Consider the following 24,297-nt stretch of genomic DNA (forward strand, 5'->3'; position numbering starts at 1 on the left):
TGCTGGTCTCAAACTCCTGGGCTCAGCAATCCTCCCACCTCAGTCTCCCAAAGTGTTGGGAGTATAGGCGTGAGCCACCACACCAGGACTGGAGTTAGGAAGTTTTAAAAACTCCTCAGGTAGGCTGGGTGCAGTAGTTCACACCTATAATTCCAGCACTTTGGGAGGCTGTGGTGAGAGGATTGCCTGAATTCAGGGGTTCGAGAACAGCCTGGGCAACTTGGTGAGACCTCATCTCTACAATAAATCAAGAAAAATTAGCTGGGAGTGGACATGTGCACTTGTAGTTCCAGCAACTTGGAAGGCTGAGGTAAAAGGATTGCCTGAGCTCAGCAGGTAGAGGCTGCAGGGGCCGTGAGTGTGCCACTGCACTCCAGCCTGGGCAACAGAGTGAGACTCCAACTCAAAAATAAATAAATAAATAAATAAAATAAAACTCTTCAGGTAAATCCCAATATGCAGCTAAAGTTGAGAACCATTGTCTTAAAATAATTTTAATAAAGGAGAGTCAGAAAAAGTAGTCAAGTAAAACAAGCTGAGACCATCAAAACCAAAATGAGGTATGAATTCCACACAACCAGACGTGTAAGAGTGATAGGTTGCCATTGTAAATGAGATTCCTAAAAGCCAAGTATCCTCATTATTTTTCCCCCTCTCCTTCCCCACCTCCACCAACCCACAGTGCCTGTCTTCCTGTCCGTCCCTTTCTATCTAGTCCTTGTGCTATCATCCTGCTTCACTTTGGCACCTGTCCTAGTATAGAAGGCCCTAATTGATCTCCCTGCCTCCTTTTCCTGCTCCCTCCAATCCATCCTGCACACCACCACCAGATTAATCTGCTCATCACCGTCCTCCTCGAAACCTCCAATGGCCTCTTCCTGCTCACTGTGCCAAAACTCCTGAACACGGTGGTAAAAGCCTTGCCCAATCTGTTCCCAACTGTCTTCCTGCTCTCATCTCTCACTGAGAAACGTCTTTCTTGCTCGCCTCACCTCTCACTGGCTGAAAAGGCGCCTCACTCTGTTCAGTAGACCTGGATGCTCTGTTAAAACCAAACTGTGAGTTAGATAGAAATAGAAGCCAAGTCATTTGTCCTAGAGCTCACAGCCAGTGAACTGTAGGATCTGGATTTCAGTGCAGGGTTGGGCTGTGTCCAAACCTCTTAAACACCATCATGTTCTCTTTCTGGAAAGCCTCCTTCCCTATCGACCCGTGGTCATTGTACAGGAAGCATGTTTTTCCTGTCTGAAGTGACTTTTCTGTCCTTTGAGTTCCTATAGCAGTTTATTTACACCTTTCACAAAAAACATCATGACAAGAGTCATATGATGAGTTTTCTGAGGTCTGAGTCATTGTCTTATGGCCTTTCCAGTCCTTGCTAGCACCCTACACAGCACCCCACACACTGTGGGTTCTCAGCAGAGGTCTGGTGAAGAATGAGTTGCTGGGGGGATCCTTTCTGTACTCACCCAGCCACAACAGGAAACCCTTATGAATTTTAGGCACAGAGATGTCCTCTCCCTCTACTGGGGATCCTACCATTTCCCTACTGTATCACTTTCTTGTTCGCTGCCACGAGCCCTCTGCCAACTGCCTATAAAACATTTTGCAACCTGGGACAGGCTGTGGTACCTGGTAACCACACAGCATTCAGGAAGATGCAAATCGTGATACGCAGGAATCATAAAACAAACAAGGGTGGTTTCATTCTTCGGACCCTAAAATGGAAATTGGAAATCAAGATTCAGGTCAAGTTCCCCTTTCAGGCCTTTTTGTCCTTTGTCTCCACTTTACGTGGAAAGAAAAGAGGGGAGGGCAGTAAATAGGTGTGAGCAAAAGCCAGGAAGAGGAAAGGGGGGCAGTTGGTTAGACAGCTATTCTTTCTCAAGAGACCAACAGCATTCTAGGAAGCAAAACTATTTCCTCATTTATGAGAAATTGTACAAGGAACATAAAGCAAGACAAAGACAGCAGGCCAAATGGTGGTTCCCCGTTTTATCTTCTCTTCTGCATCCAGGAGATACCAGTTCTAGCCCTCCCTGCTTCTCTCTACGTTGGCTCAGAGGCACTCAATGGGCTGTTCCCAGTGAGATTCAGAAGAGGCTACAGCTACAGGATAGAAACCACCCATTTAATTTAGCATTTGCCGGCATCTCTGAGGATTAAGTAAAATTAGACAGTGAGTTTTAGACAAGTATAAGGAGAATGGGGGAGGAATTTCCACCTCTTGTCTACCTCCCTGCTCACCCTCTTCCTTGCTGCTCTCATGGAAGAACACATTGCCAAACTGATGCATCATTGTTCTGAAATGCAATCGGGTCCAAAAGGGAGTCCAAGGTCAACTTCCTAAAACCCCGAAGGTAAAGACAGCAGTGAGGAGTTGGGGGTTCACCTCTTCTCACTGTAGGTGTGGAAAAACTACCTCCATTCTCTTAGGTCCCAGCTGCGTCCACTAATTAAACTGACAAAACACACATTAACAGGAGAAGAGCATGCAAACTTATTTACAAATCTTTCATATGGCACAGGAGCCCTTGTAAAGAAACGAGGACCCAAAGAAGCAAGAGTCAATTACTTATATACCAGATAGAACAAAGAATGAAAGCATGAAACAGTGAAAACGTGACAACGTTAAGTAGGAAGTCGTAAAGATAAGCATTATTCAACAAGCTCTGTATAGTCTTCTTTCAATTTCAACTTCTCGTTGAAGATAAGGATGTTGCCTTGCCTTTCCTTCTTACAGAGAGAGTATTTTTCACACGGGAATTTTGTCTTCTGCTCTTATCAAACAGCGCAAAGGACAAAGTGATCTTGCACCTGCTGTCTTTCAAGTGCCTTTCACTTAAATAGTCAATATGCCTGAAGAGCATATTTTAACCCCTTCATCACCCTACAACAAACACCGTTTGTTTGAAATGAATCATTATCAAAACTGGAAACTTTACCAACATTTCTTTTAAGGACCGACCACATGGCTCAAACCTGTCATCCCAGCACTTTGGGAGGCCAAGGTGAGGAGATTGCCTGAGCCCACGGGTTCAAGAATGGCCTGGGTAACTTGGCAAGACTTCACCTCTACAATAAATCAAACAATTAGCCGGGCGTGGTAGTGCGTGCCTGTGGCTCCGGATCCTTGGAAGGCTGAGGCAGTAGGATCGCCGGAATCCAGCAGGTCGACGCTGGGCAACCCCCCAGAAAAGAATCGACCACATGCTGAACGCTGTGCTAGGGCTGGAGATTAAAAAAGAGAAAAGAAAGAAAGAAAGCACTGGCCCCTACTCTTGAGAAGTTTACAGTCTAGTAAGAGAAGCAGAAGTAATTTCTATATGCCATGAGGTTACACAAGGGAAAACTCAGGGTTCCGTGGAAACAAAGAAAAGTTCTGTGAGAGCACAACTAGGGTTAGGGAAGTTTCCCTCAAAGAGATGAGCTCAGAGCTGAGGGCTGATCAACATGCAGGAGTCAGGCCAGAAGGGAGAGAAAGGTGATCCTCAGAATACCACAGAAAGCCCAGAGACAGGTGCAGCGTATTTCCCTCAAAACAACAAAGAATTCCTCCAAATCCTCACATGTCTGTATTAATGCATATCCTATTGGTGGTGGGGGGGGGAAGAGAGCAGGGCATTGGTGAAATATACTTTAAGTGCTGAACTTGGAAGACATGCATTAAAAATGAATCCATAGCCTTCTCTGAAGAGATGAGACAGGCAGAAGAAACAACAAAATTAAAGTAACCTTTTGAATGGCTCTGGTTAAAGGAATCAACTTCCTCATCTCTACAGGAGGGATCAGACTCCAGGTGGCCTCTCAGTCATAAAGCTAGTGTTTACCTCCAAATCGTATGAGGCAGATGAAAAGCAAGCAAAAGAACACATATCTGGCTGTTGTGTAAATTCTAAACCACATCATATTCAAGGAAAGGATGATGCCATAAGCAGTGCAAACCTGTGGAGGGGAGGCCCTGCCTGGCTAAGTCTGCTCTGCTGAAAAGTGGACACAGCACTAAGAACAAGGTGGGGACACCCTTCACAGCTCTGACTCTGCCTACAAGGTGGTGGCCAGTGTGGACTGTGTCCCACACTCCATCCCTTGGAGACTTGGGTATGTGTTGACTTGAGTGGCATAAAGATGTGAGGCCCAGGCTAGAGTGGATGGAAGTAGCAGATGCCAGGAAGCATTTCTGTCATGGGCTTGGCTACGAGCATAGTTTTATTCCTGGCCTTGTAGTTTCTTTGCCCCACGCCTTAGTTTCTCCAGCTTGCAATGACAATGATACAATCTGCCACTAATTTCCCTATTTAGGAAAGATAGATCAAAAACTCCCAACACAGTATGAGCTCCTCAAACAACGGTCATGTTTCCCATACAGCACGACTGATGCTGCCTTTGTTCCCTCGGGGTCATTGCTTTAACTTGAAGTTATTCTGTATCCCACACAGAATAACTTCAAGTTAAAGCAATAACCCCGAGGGAACAAAGGCAGCATCAGCTTTCAATCAGTTTACCACCCTCTCAACAATGTTTATCAAGTACCTCCTAGGTGTTCACTATAGTAAAAACTGATACTTGTTTATCATCGTTTTCTAGTCTCTGTTCGCATCTCTCATTCGTGACTGAGCGATAAGAGAAACCAGCCGAGTTACATACCAGGGTAAACTGTGCTCATGGAAGATTCCATCTCAACCCAGCCCTGCCACATGGGAAATGTGGAATAAAGCCAGTGAGTAAGAAGACAGCAACATGCTGTGCTCAGCTCACCTGGGGATGCTGGTCAGATAGGTCATGACATTCAGAAAGTCCTCCTCTGGGATGTGTTTGAATCCTGCAAACTCTGGAAAAGTGATGATGGGGGCGCCGTCCTCACTGCGACCTCCTGCAACACAAACAGGTGGTCAAGACGTTGGCTAAATTTTGTCACGTCACGCCTCTGCAGGGAAGGGGCTTTGACTAAGAGCAAGTCGGGAGGTGGAATATTAGCCTCCTCTTTTTCTATGTTACCTTGGACTAGAATTTGCGAAAGGTTAACGTGGAAGTGTTTTGAACAAGTCTCTTTCTCTTCTCCTTCATGCTTGCTCAGTGGCATTGTAAGAACTCAGTTTTTGAATCCTTTGAAGATAGTTACCATATAAAAGGCAATATTGATTATTTAGCATAGGTATAATAGTAAGTAATGCAAATAGGTAATATTGCTGTTCATTTTTGTAGCCAGTAAATATCAAAGGTAATACCACATGGTGGTTAAAAGAATTAACTCTAAAATCAGACAGCTTGGTTCTGCTTACCTTTCAATTGCTTTATGATTTGTGGCAAGACACTTAACCTAAGTGGGAGTTTATATATATATATGCATATATATGCATATATGTGTATTTCCTGCATATACTATAAATATAAGAAATAAGAATAAAACTTGTTCTTACCTTAAAAAGTATTATGAGGATTGAGTACACAAATGAAAAGTACCTTGGCAGAGTGCTTGTTACATATAACTGCTCAATAAATGATGACTACGATTATAGCATTTTAATTAGGAAAGATTATATAATAATGGTCACCATTTATGAGTGACCAAGGAGGTAGTCACTCTGTTACCCAGGCTGGAGTACAGTGGCACACCCACCTAATTTTTTTATTTATTGTAGAGACGAAGTCTCATCAAGTTGCCCAGACTAGACTCGAACCCCTGGCTCAGGCAATCCTCTCACCTTGGCTTCCCAAAGTGCTGGAATTATGGATATGAGTCACCCATAATTGTGCCCAGCTCCCTTCAAGAACTTATAAATAGGGATATAGAATATCCCTATAAGAATAAAAATATTAAGGTTAACATTTAATTCACTAGAGCAGAGGCCACCAGATTAAATTAAATAATTTATAATCTCCCAGGCTACTTGCAGCTACATGTCGCCATATGACTAAGTTCTAGCCTCACAGTACTCAAACTGTGTGGCAGGTACCCAGTGAACCACAATGAACTCACAGGAGCACCATGAATATTTAAGAATTTCTAGGGAAACAGTGATAACTGACATGCAAACTACTGGCTTGAGGTAGTTCACAATTTCAACATTAAATTGCACTATACTCTTTTAGATGGCTTTGCAACTTTATAAAGCTGGAGTTTGGATGTGCTGGAATAGAAAGCAAATAGTATGAAAATCAATGTGGAACAAGAAATGAGGGCTGTGATATCTAGGCTGATTCCAAGACTTGAGATAATTGTGGTTATTTAATAATGAAAATGAAAAAAGTAATATTTTAATTTACATGTATTACTTTTTTTTTGTTTGATTTATAGTCTCACTCTGTCACCCAGACTGGAGTGCAGTGGCACACTCCCAGTCACCGCAGCCTCGACCTGCTGGGCTCCAGCGATCCTTCCACCTCAGCCTTCCAAGTAGCTGGAACTACCACACCTAGTTAATTTTTTTTTTAAATTTATTGTAGAGACAAGGTCTCACCAAGTTGCCCGGGTAGGTCTCAAACCCACAGGCTCAGGCAATCCACTCGCCTAGGCCTTCCAAAGTGCTGGGATAACAGGCTGTGCCACCAAGCCCGGCCTACGTTTTCAAACATCTACTAAGTTGTTGGGACATTCATACTTACTATGTTGTTTAAACTGTTAATTATTGCTTTTGGCCTAGGGGTGCCATGAAAAAAAGACAGATACTAAGGCACTAAGAACTAAAAAAATTTGGGGACCTCTGCCCTAACCAATGGGATGGGAGCTGAAGCTACATGCACCTGCCAGGTTATGCCCTTGGAGGGAAACTACTTTAAGAGGAATAACGGCTCCCAAGTCAAGGTCAAATACAAATGACTCCATGTATTCAAGATATCTAAGAAAGAAGTATCAGTGTGAGATGTAGTTTAATGAGGACTGTGTGATTAATAAGGATGTGTAATCAGCTAAGAAACTACAGAAAAGACAGACTCAGAGAAGTAAAGGCAGGCAATGTACGACCAGTGCTGTCCTAAGGAGAGAGATTCCTGGCCTACCTGAGAATCGAATCCATGTCACCATCTATCTGATGACACCACCAAGATCATCCAGCCAACTTGCCTGTGCTGACACCATGCCTGATAAGCATCTTATGTATATAGTCTGACTTTCCATATAAATTTGTTTCAAGAGAAAGAATGTGATACTGAGCAAGCATGAGTTCTTGTATCATGAAAAGATCAGTTACATTGCAGTTTTTCTACACGAGTCTCTTGTGAGTACTGTCAATGTGAGTCTCAGGCTCTTAGAGACCAATCACTGTAAAATGAAACTGTGAGATTTGTCTGGATGGTCAGTCATCCTTCTCCAGGAAGTGCCTCTTTATTAATCCTGCATGTTTATTTTTAATTGTTTTTAAAAAGCCCTGCAGATTAGATGTTTGTCAAATTTTGACAAGAATATTGAGCCACTTCGTTATGGTGACTGATGAGGATATCAGTTTTCACCTAATATGATGCCACTTTGCAGTTTCACAGCTATAGTTAGTTTCAGAGAAATGTGAATTAAGAGAACGTACAGCCAGGCTCAGTGGCTCAGCCTGTAATCCCGCGCCTTGGGAGGCTGAGGTGAGTGGATTGCCTGAGCCCGCGGGTTTGAGACCCGCCTGGGCAACTTGGCAAGACCTCATTTCTTCAATAAATCAAAAATCAGCCGGGCATGGTAGTGCATGCCTGTAGTTCCAGCTACTTGGAAGGCTGAGGCGGAAGGATCGCCGGAGCCCAGCAGGTGGAGGCTGCGGTGGCCAGGAACATGCCACTGCACTCCAGCCTGGGCGACAGAGTGAGACTCCAACTCAAAAAAAAAAAAAAAAAAGAGAGAGAGAGAGAACGTACATTTCTAGTAAGGCTAAATTTAGATGCATTATAACACTGTACTAATGACATAACCAACATTTGCTTTGGAATGATGAAAACATTTCAAGGAACTGAAATACCTTTAAAATATTATTTGGGATGTAATTGTGTCATTTACTTTTACCTTTGATCATTGACTAAATTAAAGCTGTCCCCACCTAAATGGAGAAAGATAGGTGAAACTTTCTTCTATCTTTATTATCACCGATATTCGATTACTACCAATACAATTACATACAATTATTGACAACCACAACAAGACATTTAGTGCCACCTTGTGAATAAATATGGTATTGCAAGAGGGAGAAAGAATATTCCAAGTCCCATTCAAGGAAGACCAAAAAAAAAAAAAATTATTTCATACTAAGTAAAATGAAAACTTAAGTAAAATAAAATTTGTTCCTCTTGGTATGACTTTTTACCTTTACATTAAATAGAAAGAAACTAGCTTTACTGCAGGAAACACTAATAAGTGCGTGGGTGTATAAGGTGATTCCCTCAAGGGTCCTGGTGCTAACCGGCATGAAGACTTCATATACAAGAACATTTAGAATGCTGGGAAATTCTCCAGGAAGGTGGTGAAGACCCACGATAGAGCAAAGTGCAGGCAGCTAATGCTGTTTGCCTTCTAGTACCTATTAATATTTCCCCTTTTTTCTCCCCAGAAGAACTAGTTCTAGCTGGGGGGAATCAAAGAACCGTTTCCTGGAAGGTATTTTGAAAATCTCAGGGCCTGAGATATTAAGTGACCAATTCTACAGAACAAAACAAATAATTGCCTCACATCCTACATAATTTCTAAATGTCTTACTAGAAACTTAATATAAATGAAAAATCAATTTACAGTGCTCTGAATCTAGACTCTGACTCTGTTTTACATATAAAGAATTTTAAAGTTTTAATATATATGGAATTTTCCAGGAATGCAACTACAGTATAAGTTAAGGAAAGATAATACTTTATTTGTTCACAATTTTATCAACAATTGTTTACTATTTCAGAAGATCACTACAGATGTCTGCTCACCCCTCCACACCCCAGCATTTGCACCTGTTGGTGACTCTAAGTCCCCAACTATTTCATTATTTATTCTTATGTAGCTACAAATGCATATTTAAATATATTTTGCTTTACTATAATTAGTTTCCTTTGACCTCTCCTTTACATACAGTTTCATATAGTTTTTTTTTAAATATATATACCTAGATAGGGGTGGCTATTCACCTAAGTTTTCTCTTCATCCTGGACACATAGCTACACTACATTTTCCAGCTTCCCTTGCAATTAATGTAACCATATGACTGCACCAACTCAAGTAAATGGAATGTGGTGTATGTCATCTCTGAATTGAGAATTTTAAGAAGCACCATGTTTCTTCCATATTCTCTTAGCATCTGTTCTCTGGATGCAGACAGTAAGAAGTTCGCAAAATGGACGACAGTAATAAGAGCCACAGAGTGAAAGGAACCTTCACTCCTGAACCTCCACATGGAGAAAAGTTGTCTGCTGATCAGGAACACACATGCTGAACTGTTACAAGAGTAAGAACTAAATTTCTATTGATTTGTTTGAGCCACTGTACACATTAGCTCCTACTTGTAGTTGTTTAGCCCTCTCTCACTGACATAGGTTATAGTATCTGCAAATTTCTTTTCAGGATGGCAGAGGACAATACAAATCATGTTATAAAAAGGAGATATTCAGTCCAACATGTTTGAGAATGTTTTCTCTCGCCTGTGTTACTCAATACAATAGCCACTAGACACATGGCCATTGAGCACTTGAAACATGACCAATCCAAATTGAGCCATGCTATAAGATAAAATGTGACTGAATTTGAAAGACTCGGGACAAAAATATAAAATCTCATTAATAATTATGACGATTGATTACATGTTGAAATACTATTTTAGATATGGGTAAATAAAATATATTATTAAAATTAATTTCATGTCTCTTTTTACCCTTCTAATATGGTTACTCCAAAATTCACAAGTGCATACGTGGGTCAAACTGTATTTCTATTAAACAGCCCTACTCTAGGTGTTTTGCATTGGGTCTCACTTCCCAGGTTCCAAATCACCAGCTCCATATCTAAGGTAGGTGGGACTTTGTCTCTGATCTCTTCCCTAGTTTGACAGTCTCCATTGTTCCAGGTGGGAGTCTCCACCTCCCACCAACTGTGGACTCTGGTGATGTATGTGGAGGGAGATACTCGGGACTCCATAAGCCTAAGCGCACTGAGCACTTTATACTTTCATCAGTTACTTTGAAAAGAATTTGAGAGAGAAAGGAGAGAGAGAAAAAAAATTCAGCCACAATGATTCCAAGCGGGAAGTATCATTAAAAGAAATATAAAAGGACAATGCCTTTATCTTCACCACAGCCAAAGTGCCCTTCCTAAGCAAAAGTGTCCTCTTGGCTCAGTGTGAGTTTCACAGTTCCACGTTCTGTGTTAAGGAGTAACTCTATTCCTGATTCAACAATGGCATTGTATGCCATAACCACTGTGAGCACGGCTTTGGTTCCTTTCAAGCCTGTATCATACTGAAAACTATTTTTTGTAAGAGAACCCTAAAATAAGCATTTTTATGGAACTTTAAAATATATCAGGAAGCCGGGCTCGGTGGCTCAGCCTGTAATCCTGCGCCTTTGGGAGGCTGAGGTGAGCAGATTGCCTGAGCCCGCGGGTTCGAGACCCGCCTGGGCAACGACACCTCATCTCTACAATAAATCAAAAAATCAGCCGGGCGTGGTAGCACACGCCTGTAATTCCGGCTACTTGGAAGGCTGAGACGGAAGGATCGCCAGAGCCCAGCAGGCGAGGCTGCGGTGGCCGGGAGTGGCCACTGCACTCCAGTCTGGGTGACCGAGTGAGACTCCAACTCAAAAAATATATATATATATATATCAGGAAAAAAGACAAACATTTATTTAGCAGATGCATTACTATGCATTTTTCGTTAATTATACCATTTAATCCCCAAAATTACAATGACCCATTATACAAATGGAGAAACTGAGGCTTAGAGAATTTACCCAAGGTGTTACTGCTAGTAAGTACAGAACCCAAAATCATCTAGAGCTGTCTGGACCAGTTTTTCTTATGTTGCTGCTAAGTCCTAAAAATAGAAATGTCGCAATAATACTCGAAAGAGATCAATTTTGATCATTAAATTATACAAGAGAGACCCCAAAACAACCAGAATTATCTTTTTTTTTTGAAGGTGGACCTCTTATAGTACAGGTTTCCCCCATGAGGTAGCATTCTAGAAACCCATCAGCATCAATGTACTAGCTAGCTTTGTGAGAGGCTGTGTTCAGCTTCAGTTAATTTCTTTTTTAGAGGTTCTTTCAACAATTTGCCCATTTCATGATGGGTGATTTACTAGTGTACCTGCCCACACTGCGCTGAATGTTCAGCAATTTTCAACCAAAAACAGTATGACCTCTGTGAACTATCTTCCCTATTCACCTGATCTTGCCCCAAGTGACTTTTGTTGTTGTTGTTGTTTTGTTTCCCCAGATGAAAAAAGTCCTCAAAGGGAAAGATTTTGCCAGCGTGGAAGAGGTGAAACAAAAAACAGCAGAAGCACTAAAAGGCAATAAAGTTGATGTGTATTGGGCACATTTTACAAATTCAAAAACTATTTTGAGCAGTGGAAAAAGAGTCTTGATAGGTTTATTGCATCAAATGGAGAGTACTTTGAAGCTGACTAAAGTTTAAACATGTAAGAATATATACACAATTTTTTAATAAATAAATTCCAGACTTTTGGGGGTCCCCCTGCATATAATTAATCAGCCACCAGACTAATTCCTGAGATGAGCCATTGTATAATTATATATGCCAGAATCACGTATTGAGGCCTTAGAGTTTTGGTCTAAGGCTACAAGAGTTCACCCGACCCTACCCACCATTTCAGACCTTGACACAACAGTTCCCAGGAATCCAGAGGACAGACCCCATCCAGCTTTTTGTCTTGCACAGCCTAGACTCATCAGAGGAAGCTATGAGACCACACCTTCAGGAGGTCAGTTAGTGCTCCCCCCAAGGCCAAGACTGTGGTGCCTAACTGAGCATGTGAGAGACAGCAAATCCACTGGTTTCACAGGACAGGTCTAGAGGACTTGGATAATTTTGTACTAGGCAGCTTTTATTTCCAGTCTCTGCTCCAAGCACTGGCAGTACAGACAGAAACAAGAAAAATGAGGACTCCATATTCATGGAGCTCTCAGTGACTATATGAGCAGTGACTAACATGGAGGAAAGACCAGAGAATTCCCTCAGAATGTTCTGGATTGTATAAGATGTGTCCACTCAGGATACAATGCTGGGATGGGCAGAAGTATCCCAACAATTGAGATTCATTTCCCTCAAATAAGTGGGATGAAGAACTTGGAGCAGATTAAACATGATTTAGAGAAAGAAAAGAATTTGCCTTTTTTTTTTATCATCCCATGTTGTAGAATAAAATCCATACCAACTACATATTCTCTCTGTGATGTTGAAGCAGGCATAGTTAGCACAGTTTAGAAGTAGTTAGGCAGGTTTTCTTAGGCAGTTCTAAGATAGAATAGAGTAAGTATTCTGACCTCTTTTTTATCCTTATATGTTCACCTAACTGGCCAGGCATATCAGACCTGACCACCTTGCAGGTCAGAGTGCAGAACCACCAGTGCAGTAAATCACAAAAACAACAGGGAATTACCCAAAACACAGACATGATGTTCTAAGAAAAGCCCAAATCTAGTTAGACATTAGCTTTCATTACTTAGAAGGTCTTTGTGACCTTAAAAGTTGAGAGATGGTCATCGAAACTTTTGACCAGATACCTGCAGCCCTCCGCTCTTAGTTCATGGTTGCTTAATCATCGTTGTAAAAGTATGTAAAGCTTCTTGCCAAAGGCAAGCACATGCCCTCTCTTAAGGGACCCATATTCTCCTTTGAGCATGTATCTTTCTTTCTAATAAATTCTATCTTAAACTATACACTGGACTTTCAGACCAAATTTTTCTCTGTGTTGGAGTCAAAGAAACCATAGAGCAACACACCATACCCCACCCGACATCAACGTAACTAATATGACTTTGTCATTTTGGTTTTTTTTTCAAAACTGATGTAAAAGCTTAAGACCCTTGCCACCTTATTTCTCTGTGATATATACTAAGGATGTCTAATGTTGGTATTCCATTCTTCCAAGTTTGGTCCAGCAACAGTTTAGGGATTGGTATGTACTTCCAGTTTTAGTAATTGAAGTCACATCTCCCTTGGCTAAGTGAATAAGTAAGAAGAGTATTCAAGTCACAACAGCTTTTAGGGTTGTGCCTAGGCTCAAAAAATTTCTAACCTTTTATAATAACAGCCTGTCTTTATTCCTAACCAAATGCTTAATGAAAATCTTCTTAGAAGAGCTAAGAATTAAAGTCAATTCTCTCAGAGAATAAACAACCTCAGCAACACTAGTGAACCTTTATAACCAGGACTCCCTTAAGGTTAAATCTTGAAAGAACATCCAACAAGAACATTGGAAGAATGTCATGGTGGCAGCTGATTTCAGCAGTTATTTCTTTTTCCTTCCTCAGAAATATTTTCAGCTCTATTCTTTACAACCTCAAAGAAATGTCCTCCCTTGGGAAAGATCAGACTGCATCAAACAGCAAAAGGAATAACATATATGAAATCCCACCCTCCTCTGGCAAGATAGTCCTCAGTCTGTTCTAGTCCTGTATGAGGCATAAGGGTAAGCGAGACTTGAATATAGTCGTACTCAAAATTCAAGAGGCAGGGCCCTCCCAGCAGAACTCTCCATCAAAATCCGAAAATGTAAATGAATTTGCCCCTTACCTGAAAGAATGGCAAATTGTCTGTGAAGTTGTTCTATTATATCCACTGCCACCAAAGGCCTGACTTCCTGCTGCATAATTTCATCTGCACAAATGAAATACAAATTAGGTTAAATACTTGCAGGTTGTAAAACAAAATTAAAAAGAAAAAAAAAAAAAAGGCAAGTTCCACTACCAGGACAATCTGAAATTGAGCAAGATATGGTTCTGGGCACATTATTCCCTGGAGAACTCAATTCCTTAGATGAAATTGGGGCCATTTCTGGGTTTTGAGACTTATACCTATGAGCATGGGAACATATTTCTAGAGCTTTAAACTTTAGGTAAACCCACTGGATGGTCTCATTACCAAGGCAGGCATTTGCCTACTCTTTTGGGTCTGCAGAAAGACATTTTAAACACAAACCACCTGAGTTACCAGAGCTCCTCTCAAGATGGGTCATAAAATCAATCTGAGAATTGTGAGAGTTCTTTGATGTTTGTTTCTCTCCTTCCTCCCTCACTTGCTTTTTGCTTTCCTTCTTATCTCTATCACTTCCCCCACTTCCAGAATAATTTAAGGGGCCTCTTCCCACTGATAAAGATATTTAAGAAGCACTTCTCCATTTTGCTATTTGAAGATTCTCCTTACTGATAAAAGTTTATAGGTTTCTAAGGCAAAAATTCAAGTCTTTCAAGCACAAACCTACAATGGGCCTCTAACACTAACAAGTGACTAATAAGCCCTGTGATTTGCCTTTCTATCCATTTGGGAAAAGAATGAGAGAAAGAAGGGAGGACTGAGTGGAATCTCTTAACTGGGGAGAGGAAGGCATCTTCATGCTCTCTCTCTGCCGAAGATACTATCGTCATTTAACTGTTTCCCAGGGAATCTTAAGGAATGAACTGGTTATTGTTTCTACAGGAGCTAAACATCTGGTCAGATTAAGGCAAAACCCAGATGGCCTGTGTCCTGACACTAAATGGGAATTTTCTATTGATTCAGTGTGGGGTCATAGTAACATTATGATATTCTAATGCTAACCAATCGGAAGGTAATATTCAGGAAGCTCCTCCCAGAGGCTTGGTCTCTATTCTCAACTTTGGTGTGGAGGTTAAAGATGATGTCTATGGAGATGTACACACTAGGTACTTAGTAAATGCTAGTTATATCCATTGCTATGAACATATGGGCCTTTCTCATATTTGATATTTGCTTTCTGAAAATCTTGAGGGAGTCAGCTTAAGCCCCAAGATCCTCCTCAAGGAATTCTCTCATTGTTTCTGGAGGAAAGGGGATAAATCCAGACCAGAGCACCTTCATCCCAATACCCCTTTTACCCCAAAACCACTAAAGATTCAAAGAATTCCTGCATCACCGTTCATTTGGGTGGGTGTAATAATGTTACTTTAGTTATAAAGATAAGAAAGATCTCTGTTAGAAACGCAAATTGAAGCATTTAATAGTAAGATAATATGAAATCTGAGATCTGCTTTAAAAGTACTCCAATAGCTGGGCGTGGTGGCATGCTCCTGTAGTACCAGCTACTTGGAAGGCTGAGACAGAAGGATCACCTGAGCCCAGCAGGTCAAGGCTGCAGTGGTCGTGAGCATGCCACTGCACTCCAACCTGGGTAACAGAGTGAGACTCCAATTAAAAAAAAACAAACAAAACTCCAGAACTCCTCTCCACCAAAAGATTTCATGGGGTAGGAGGCAGATGAAACATGACTGACAAAATGTGGATAATTGTTGAAGCTGGTTGATAGGTTCATGGGGTTCATAATATAATGCTTTTCCTATGTTTCAAATTTTCCATAATACAATGCAAAATACAAATGGACAACACAAAGAATTTGAGTAGAAACAGAAGTTATGTAATTGAAGAGTTTTTCAGAACACAATCTCCCCGTGGTCTAGGAAAGTGACATACTCAAAAATAGAACTTCATAGATGCTTTTTTTTTTTGAGTCAGAGTCTCATTCTGTCACCCAGGCTGGTGTACGGTGGCTCAATCATGGCTCACTGCAGCCTCAACTTCCTGGGCTCAGGTGATCCTTCCACCTCAGCCTCCCAAGCAGCTGGAACTACAGGTGTGGGTCACTACGCCAAGCTAATTTATTTTTTGGGGCAGAGATGAGGTCTCATTATGTTGTTAAAGCTGGTCTCAAACTCCTGGTCTTAAGCAATCCTCCCACCTAGGCCACTCGAAGTTTTGGGAGCCACCATGCCCAGCCCAGTGATTGTGTTTCATACCTGAGGGAGGATATTCAAGAGAAAACGAACCCAGAGGAAAACAAAAATCATAAGGCATAATTTATTGTTCTTATAACTCAATATTTGGTGTGTGCTTTTTTTTTTTGAGTTGGAGTCTCACTGGGTCTCCCAGACTGGAGTGCAGTGGCCGCTCCCGGCCACTGCAGCCTCGCCTGCTGGGCTCCGGCGATCCTTCCGCCTCAGCCTTCCGAGTAGCCGGAATTACAGGCACGCGCTACCACGCCCGTCTGATTTTTTGATTTATTGTAGAGATGAGGTCTCGCTGCCCAGGTAGGTCTTGAACCCGCGGGCTCAGGCAATCCACTCACCTCAGCCTCCCAAAGGCACGGGATTACAGGCTGAGCCACCGAGCCCGGCTTGATGTGTGCTTTAAATTAAATTACACATCTTAAGTTAAAGATGTAAAATCTGAAAGGGACAATAACTATGAGCTAAGCCAACCATCCCCCGCCTCAAATCACTTTAAATGACAAAATGAAGACCCAGAGAGATTTTGAACTTGCCTGTGATTATACAACAAATTAAGTGTAGAGCCTGGATTGGCCCTGGATCACCAGATTCTAAGAGGGATTGATGGAGTTCTTAGACTCTTGGCCTTGAATTACAGAGGCTTCTACCATGGCTTCTACCATCCCTGAGAGGCTAACTAGTGTCTCTCATCAGGCTGAGGTTTGCCGAGCCCTTCAACAAAGACCTTTCTCACCAGCCTCGTGGGGTTACCAAATGAACAGAACTAAAATTCATGATTTGTTTTTCTAAGAATAGAAGCAAGCTTACTTGCCTTTAGCCCAATTTTTGCTGAGAGTGTTTGGCCCCTAGCCAGGGGTTAACCTTGAAGTCTTTTAGCAAAAGAGCCACATGACCCAACCTGGCCAGCTGCAACAGATCACAAACTTTCAGACTCAGCATCTGACTTAGAGTATGGAGATGACTTGCAGATGCACCCAGTTTTTAGCGATGCCTGATATTTGTGGGCCTGCTGGAATGGGGACATGTTCAGTTATGCCCCCAAACAGGGCACATTTATGCTCTGGGCAATGAGACACAAAGGCTGCCCTGCCACTGGCAGGCCCTGCTACCTACTCCCACACAGATGGGGAAAGGAAGGAAGGGCTGGAGCACTTTGGTCCTAAGGGAACACCTACTGTTGCAGGGGAAAAGGACCTGCCTCAGACCCAAACAGCCTTGCATGCAAGAGCCCCTTCTGCCACCTTCTAGTTGGATGATCAGGGCAAGTACACTCTGCGTCTGTGTTCTCACCTGTAAAACAATTTTTCCTTCTCCCACGCTCAGCTGAGCATAACCAATGACCCACCTCACGGTCCTGTGTGGAGGCTTCCTGCTTACTCTGCTTTTTGGGATGTGTGTGCGCGTTAGGGAGAAACTTGTCTCTTTGTAACTCACATAAGGCAAAGGGAAGTGTTAACTCAATTTCAACACAGTTTCTATCCTGGGCAAAGTAACAGATACACCAGAGAACAACTTGTCTCTTTTCTATCCTTGATAAGTAAACAGAAGCCTGACTGCGTTTTACCCTCCACCCACAATTCAGAAATGCAGAAGAGATCAAAGGCTACAGAGCCTCCAGCCTCCTAGGTGATGTTCCATGGGAAATCAGCTGTAGGCAGCTAGCAATGTCCCTGTGTTACCCACTTCCCAATCTGAGAGGACTGCAATGGGCTCTGGGGCAGGACCTTTACTAGTAAGTGAAGCCGACCCTTATAGCAGAAGGCAGGAAACAGTGTGATGATGTCTAGGTGCCGCCTGAATGTTGCAACTGGTAAGGGGAAAAGGCCAGTGAAACCTTTAGCGTCCCACTCCTGCCGTTCTGAAATTTCTGTCACTTTGTGATTTAAAAAATTCAAGTATGGTCTGGAGCAGAGAGGAACAACAGCACCAAGTTTGGCAGACATTGTGACATCACTACTTTGCCCAGAGAATCAGGTAGACAGAAAGAATGGAAGGGGGCTGGGTGTGGTGGCTCATGCCTGGAATCCCAGCACTTTGGAAGGCTGAAGTAAGAGAATTGCTTGAGCCCAGAAGTTCGAGACCAGTCTGGGCAACATAGCAAAGCCTCATCACACACACACATACACACACACACACACACACACACACACACACACACACACACACACACACTCTTAGCCGGGAGCGGTGGTACCTGCCTAAAGTCCCAGCTACTAAGGAGGCTGAGGTGGAAGGATTGCTTAAGTCCAGGTTGTGATTGTCATGATCGTGCCACTCCACTTCAACCTGGGCAACAGAGTGAGACCCCAACCAAAAAAAAAAAAAAAGGGAAGCGTCTGCCAGTTAGCCAAACTGTTTCTCAACAACTGTACTTACAGCAGCTGACAAGTCATGGACCAGAAAGACACTCCACTTTTAGGCAAGACATAACATGCCTTTCTAGTTAATAACACTAATAGAACACCAGCTGTGAACTGGGCACTAACAATATACTTGACAAATTAACCAGTTTAGTTACACAGTGACAGAAAAAGGATGGTCCCTAGCACTCAAATGAATCCCTCCAGCCTGCCCTGCCCACCCCCATGTCCACAACTACAACAGACTTGACCAGACCAGAGGCTCAGAGACACCAGTCGCTGGGCTGGTACCCAAAGCCAGCCCATAGGGACACTCTGTTTTTCACTTCATCTTATTGGCCAGGTCAGAAATGGTACAAACACATTTGGTCCTGTCCTATAGTGATGTGTAAGCTGCCGCCTAACAATGACTTTATCATCATAGTCTTATCCATAAACTAATGATGGGTTAAAGGCTTTTTTTTTTTTTTTTGAATTGGAGTCTCACTCTGTCACCCAGGCTGGAGTGTAGTGGTATGCTCTCAACCACCACAGACTCAACCTGCTGGGCTCAGGCAACACTTCCACCTCAACCTTCCACATAGCTGAAACCACAGGCATGAGCCATCATGCCTGGCTAATTTTTTGATTTATTGTAAAGATGAGGTCTTGCCAAGTTACCCAGTCTGGTCTTGAATCCCTGAACTCTGGCAATCCTCTCACCTCTGCCTCCCAAAGTGCTGAGATTATAGGCTGAGCCACTGAACCCGGCTGGTTATAGGCTTTTGAAAGCAGATATAAGAATTGTTTAGAAGGAATTTAAAATATCACTAAAACAAGAACACTAGAAAATATACAACTTCCTAGTAGTCAACCAATGCAACTAAAACAGCAATAGAATCTCTCCTTTCATCTATAAACTGAGAGTCTAATACACAATGCTGGAATTATATTGGAAAATCAGTTCTTTTGTATAACTTCAGGGAGTGGAGCAGTTAGTGACCTTCTGGAAAGGAGTTTCACAATATTTTACCCAGTGATTATTGAGCACTTAAGTCATAGACTGCATACCAAGCACTTTATATATTACCTCATTTAATCCTCAAGAGAGCTCTGTGGACAATATTGAACTAGTTTTGAAGTAGTTTGTCCAAGATCATGCAGAGCCAGAACCTGAATTCAGCTCACTCTGAACCCCAAATCTCAACATCTTACCCATTATAATACAGTTTCAGTACACAGTCATCAAAATCTTCATAATCTTGTACCCATTCATCCTATATTTGAAAAGGTTTTGCAAGAACATACTAAAATAAAAATTTTATATATAACATTAGAGACTGTAATATTATTTACAAGAGTGAAAAAATGGAAGCAATCATTATACAACTATGAAGACCACATCCATAGAAACGTACTTAAGACATAATGTCAAGAACACAAAAATCAGATGTATGGTGAGATTACAACCCAGTTAAAGAAAGAAGAAATAAAACATGTGGTATGTTTATGCACATGTATGGGCAAATGAGAAAAGAATATATGAAACAGTTGGTTCAAGGAACAGAATCATATGCAATTACCCCCTCTAGTTTACATACAGAAAGATATGCTCTGGTAGCCTTTATTTTTCATGCTAATAGTACTTTATTGAAGCATAATTTACATGCAGCAGAATACACAAATCTTTAGTAAACAGTTTGAGGATTTTTGACAAAAATATACACTAAGTAATCATCAACAGATCAAGATATGGAACATTTCACACACCCACCCCCAGAAAGTTTCCTTGTGATCCCTGCCTGCCCCAGGCCTCACTGTGGGGAGCTTCACATCTTACACTTTCGCCCATGAACATATGCCTTAAAGAACTGGGTGTCTCAGTCACTCATGACCCAGTGCTCCGTACTGGCATCTACTTTCTTAATGCAATGCTTTTCAGGCCCAGGGAAATATTCCATGGCTCTTGGTCTATGTCCTCAAAAGAAAAGGCAACTGCATCCAAATGTTATGGTGGTTTGTGAGCTGTGCCATTGCTGACATCAGAGACACACACTGCTTCTGAGTGCAGGGAAGATTTGAACTGTGGAAGTGCTTAGGTAAGAGAAAAGAAAAATTAATTAACTTGTCAAATCCTTCCTCACATGGCATCAATGCTGTAGAATCTTCAGTAATAATAATAATGTATCTAGTCCAGGATAACATTATCTAGTTCAAGCATCAACGCTCTTATTTTTCTTTTCCTTGTAATTCACAATGCAAATATACTCAAAATTTGAATTCATTAAATACACTTACATTTTGCTTGGATCACATTTACCTTAGATCACTGCTCTCAACAGTTAAAATTATATGAAAATCTCAATGATAGTAACATGGTGACTTTTGCTGACACGTGGCAAGAAAATAATGGATTTCATGGACTAAGTAGTCACTTATGGATTATGTATATATCTGTTACTCATTTACATACCATTTGCCCATCAAATGTCAAGACTATTGGCTGGAAGCAGTGTCATTGACAAAACAATATAGTATAATATGATAAGATTAGAAGGGAGATTAGACTGAGAAACAGAGAAAGAAACACAGAGAAGACTATGTGCAGACAGAGATATATTAAAATGATGTAGCCACAAGCCAAGAAATGCTTAGCACCACCAGCAGCTAGAAGAGACGAAAAACAGAATCAGCACTAGAGCCTCTGGAAAGTGGCCCTACCAGAACCATGATTTGGGACTTCTGGCGCTAAAACTGTGAGAAAATAAATTTATGTTGTTGTAAGCCATTAAGCACGGTGCCCATTTGTTATAGCAGACACAAGAAATGAATATAATAGGCATAGACAAAAAACAATTTGTAGAAGAAATACAGCCAATGAACTTATATCTAAAACATGTTTAATATCGTGTCTTAGTCTATTCTGGCTGCTATTAAAAAAATACCTCAGACTGGATAATTTATAAATAATAGAAATTTCTTTTGCATAGTTCTGGGGACTGGGAAGTCTAAGGTCAAGGTACTGGCAGATTCAGTGTCCGGTAAGCGCTGCTTTCTGCTTCCAAGATGATGAGCTCTTGCTGTATCCTCACATGGCAGAAGCCCAAAAAGGAGGCACACTGTATCTTTTCTAGTCCAAGTAGTCAACTAATGGCATCCCACGAATGTAACATTGCAGTCATGTCAGAAAGGCCATGTGGAATCTCATAAAATGTACATTAAGATCCTGAGCCCGCGGGTTCGAGACCCGCCTGGGCAACAAGACCTCATCTCTACAATAAATCAAAAAATCAGCCGGGCGTGGTAGCACATGCCTGTAATTCCGGCTACTAGGAAGGCGGAGGCGGAAGGATCGCCAGACCCCAGCAGGTCGAGGTTGCGGTGGCCGGGAGCGGCCACTGCACTCCAGTCTGGGCGACAGAGTGAGACTCTAACTCAAAAAAAAAAAAAAAAAAAAAAAAGATCCCCAAACTTTCATAGTTGTCTTGAGTCACAGAACAAAATAACTGACAGCCCAAGCTTACAGGTGAGCATTTCATAACCTTCAGTGGGGGGAGAACAAGCCACAATAGGATATGTGATGCTGTGAGTTTAGGATTCAGAAACTCTTCTTATTCTTCTTTCACACTACTTCCTCACTTCACCATTAACAAAGTTGTAAAGCTCTTATTATAATTTAATTGTAAAATTAGGGCAATAATTCATACCTGAATCAAGTCCTATAAGGATTTATGTGGTGCACAGGCAACCACATGTGTGTTTTAAGTAGGGAAAGCAAAATTTGATTAACAAGTTGTCCCTCCCTAAGTGACAAATAAATAGTAGCCCTTGCCTTTGAGAATACGATATATGCATTATAGACTATATAAATAGATGATACAGAATACAGTATAAGTATGATAACTCTCAATCAGAAAGTATACTGCAACGATGATGAATTAATGTTAAAAACACATTTCATTTAATAGTTCCCTTCTATTGAAGATACAGTTTCCCAGTATAAATACAATGGGAGAGACTAAGACATTTGCTTTAAATTACCTTTTCTAGACTGTGATCCAAGAGGAATTAATGTATTACAAATATTTTCAAGCCAAAAAATGGGAGCCTACCAATAAGTACATCCATTTAAAAAAACAGTCTTAGAAACAAGCAGTTGCTTCAGCTCTTAGAGCATCTGTCTTGCTGGCTTCTGCGTACATAGAGGGCTTCCTTAGAATAATGTTCCTTCTCATCAGCCCACCGAAAGGAAATGTTCTTTTTCTACTTGTAGACTGTCAGTCTATTATCAGCACATACACCTGACCTGAAGCCTTTTAGACATATTTTTCTTTAGGAACATGAATTTCAATATCTGCACTCTTATTTTCATTTTACAAAAGCAAGATATGTTGGTTACTTTTTAAAAATAGGAAGTACAACTAAACAAAATAAGAAAAGTAAAACATCATTCCTTTACCCAAAATTAACAGGTTATCTCATTGGTGTATAATATTCAATATGCAGAAATGTATATACAGATATATTCGCTTTTAAAATAAGTATATACACATCTTATCTTGCAACCTGATTTTTTTTCCAAATATTTGATCATCTTTTTGTTACGAATCTACTTTTCTCAATAAATGACTGCCTATAATATTGTAATAGCTGATTCATGCTTCTTTTTTTAAAGTCCTTTTTAAACTCTTTATCAAAAAACTTTAGGCAGTGTTGCAAATTAAAAAATTTTAATGCAAAATTTCTTAGTTAAATCAATTATGCTAAGAATGAGAATGACAAAACATGCATTTAAAAAGTGCATCATTGCTCTCACATTACCTTTTTTTGCCATATATTCTAGCCTGATGCAACTTCCTACAAAATGGTGATATGCCCTCATCTCTGCCTCTGTTATCCGCACCAAGGTGTAAGGTGAGAACCTAGGGTCTTGCTGCTCACACTTCGTGCACCAGGCGGTCACTGGATTCCAGGAAGCGATGCCACCTCCCTGGCTCTCCATTGCTCTCTAGGCACTGCACCCACATAAATGTTTAATCCTTTCTTATGCTAATCTCTCTGAAGTTCACTCAAGGTCGTGTCGTTGCTGAGAGCTGATCCTTTAGGTTGGTGAGTGCTCACAGGATTACAGCCGATAGATTGCCAGACTTCCTCATTTGGAAACAAAAGGAAAACTGGGGGATGAGGGTGTTGTGGAAAAGAGGGCAATTCTAGCGTCAATGAGAATCAGAATTTTTTTTTTAGAGGTATCATGTCAGGAGATACACATGATGCCACTGGCTATTTAAAATAAAATAATAGGGACTTTTTTTTTTTTTTTTTTTTTGAGCTGGAGTCTCACTCTGTCGCCCAGACTGGAGTGCAGTGGCCGCTCCCGGCCACCGCAGCCTCGACCTGCTGGGCTCCGGCGATCCTTCCGCCTCAGCCTTCCGAGTAGCTGGAATTACAGTCATGCGCTACCACGCCCGGCTGATTTTTTGATTTATTGTAGAGATGAGGTCTTGCTACCCAGGCGGGTCCCGAGCCCGGCAAGGGACAAAATTTTTAAAGGAGGCTCTTAGAAAAGAATTTACTCTAACCCACAATGTTGCCCTCCTTCTCTTCCAACCTCGCTAGGCTGCTGAGTAATAAAATCCAGAGACTTAACACTGCAGCCAATAGAAAGCACTATCCAGGCAGGCAACGTTGATTGACACAGCAAACAGCAAAGGTTCAAATCTTGAGAAGGATGTAGGGTATCTCTCAAACTACTCCTAAAGATTGGGTCAAGTACAATACCAGGATTTTCAAATGAATGATGTTCTTTTCCTGTCATGATGTGACCAAGAGCCCACTTACTCAGCCTGTAATCCCACGCTTTGGGAGGCTGAGGTGAGTGGATTGCCTGAGCCCGCGGGTTCGAGACCCGCCTGGGCAGCAAGACCTCATCTCTACAATAAATCAAAAAATTAACTGGGCGTGGTAGCCCGCGCCTGTAATTCCGGCTACTTGGAAGGCTGAGGCGGAAGGATCGTCCGGAGCCCAGCAG

At 41.6% G+C, this 24,297-nt stretch overlaps 1 protein-coding gene across 1 annotated transcript in view; it reads right to left on the bottom strand.

Annotated features, from left to right (window-relative positions):
• Positions 1–24,297, bottom strand: part of MCF2L2 (MCF.2 cell line derived transforming sequence-like 2) — a 268,860-nt gene that overhangs the window by 199,502 nt on the left and 45,061 nt on the right. Inside the window, exons 2-3 of the mRNA XM_008070688.1 lie at positions 13,706–13,789; positions 4,759–4,873 (exon numbers count right to left, since the gene is read on the bottom strand). Of these exons, the coding sequence (XP_008068879.1) occupies positions 4,759–4,873; positions 13,706–13,789 (199 nt within the window). The remainder of the gene's footprint in view (positions 1–4,758; positions 4,874–13,705; positions 13,790–24,297) is intronic.

Source organism: Carlito syrichta, unplaced genomic scaffold (genome assembly GCF_000164805.1).
Source record: "Carlito syrichta isolate Samal-C Ts95f unplaced genomic scaffold, Tarsius_syrichta-2.0.1 Scaffold313936, whole genome shotgun sequence".
In the NCBI taxonomy this organism is placed as follows: Eukaryota; Metazoa; Chordata; class Mammalia; order Primates; family Tarsiidae; genus Carlito; species Carlito syrichta.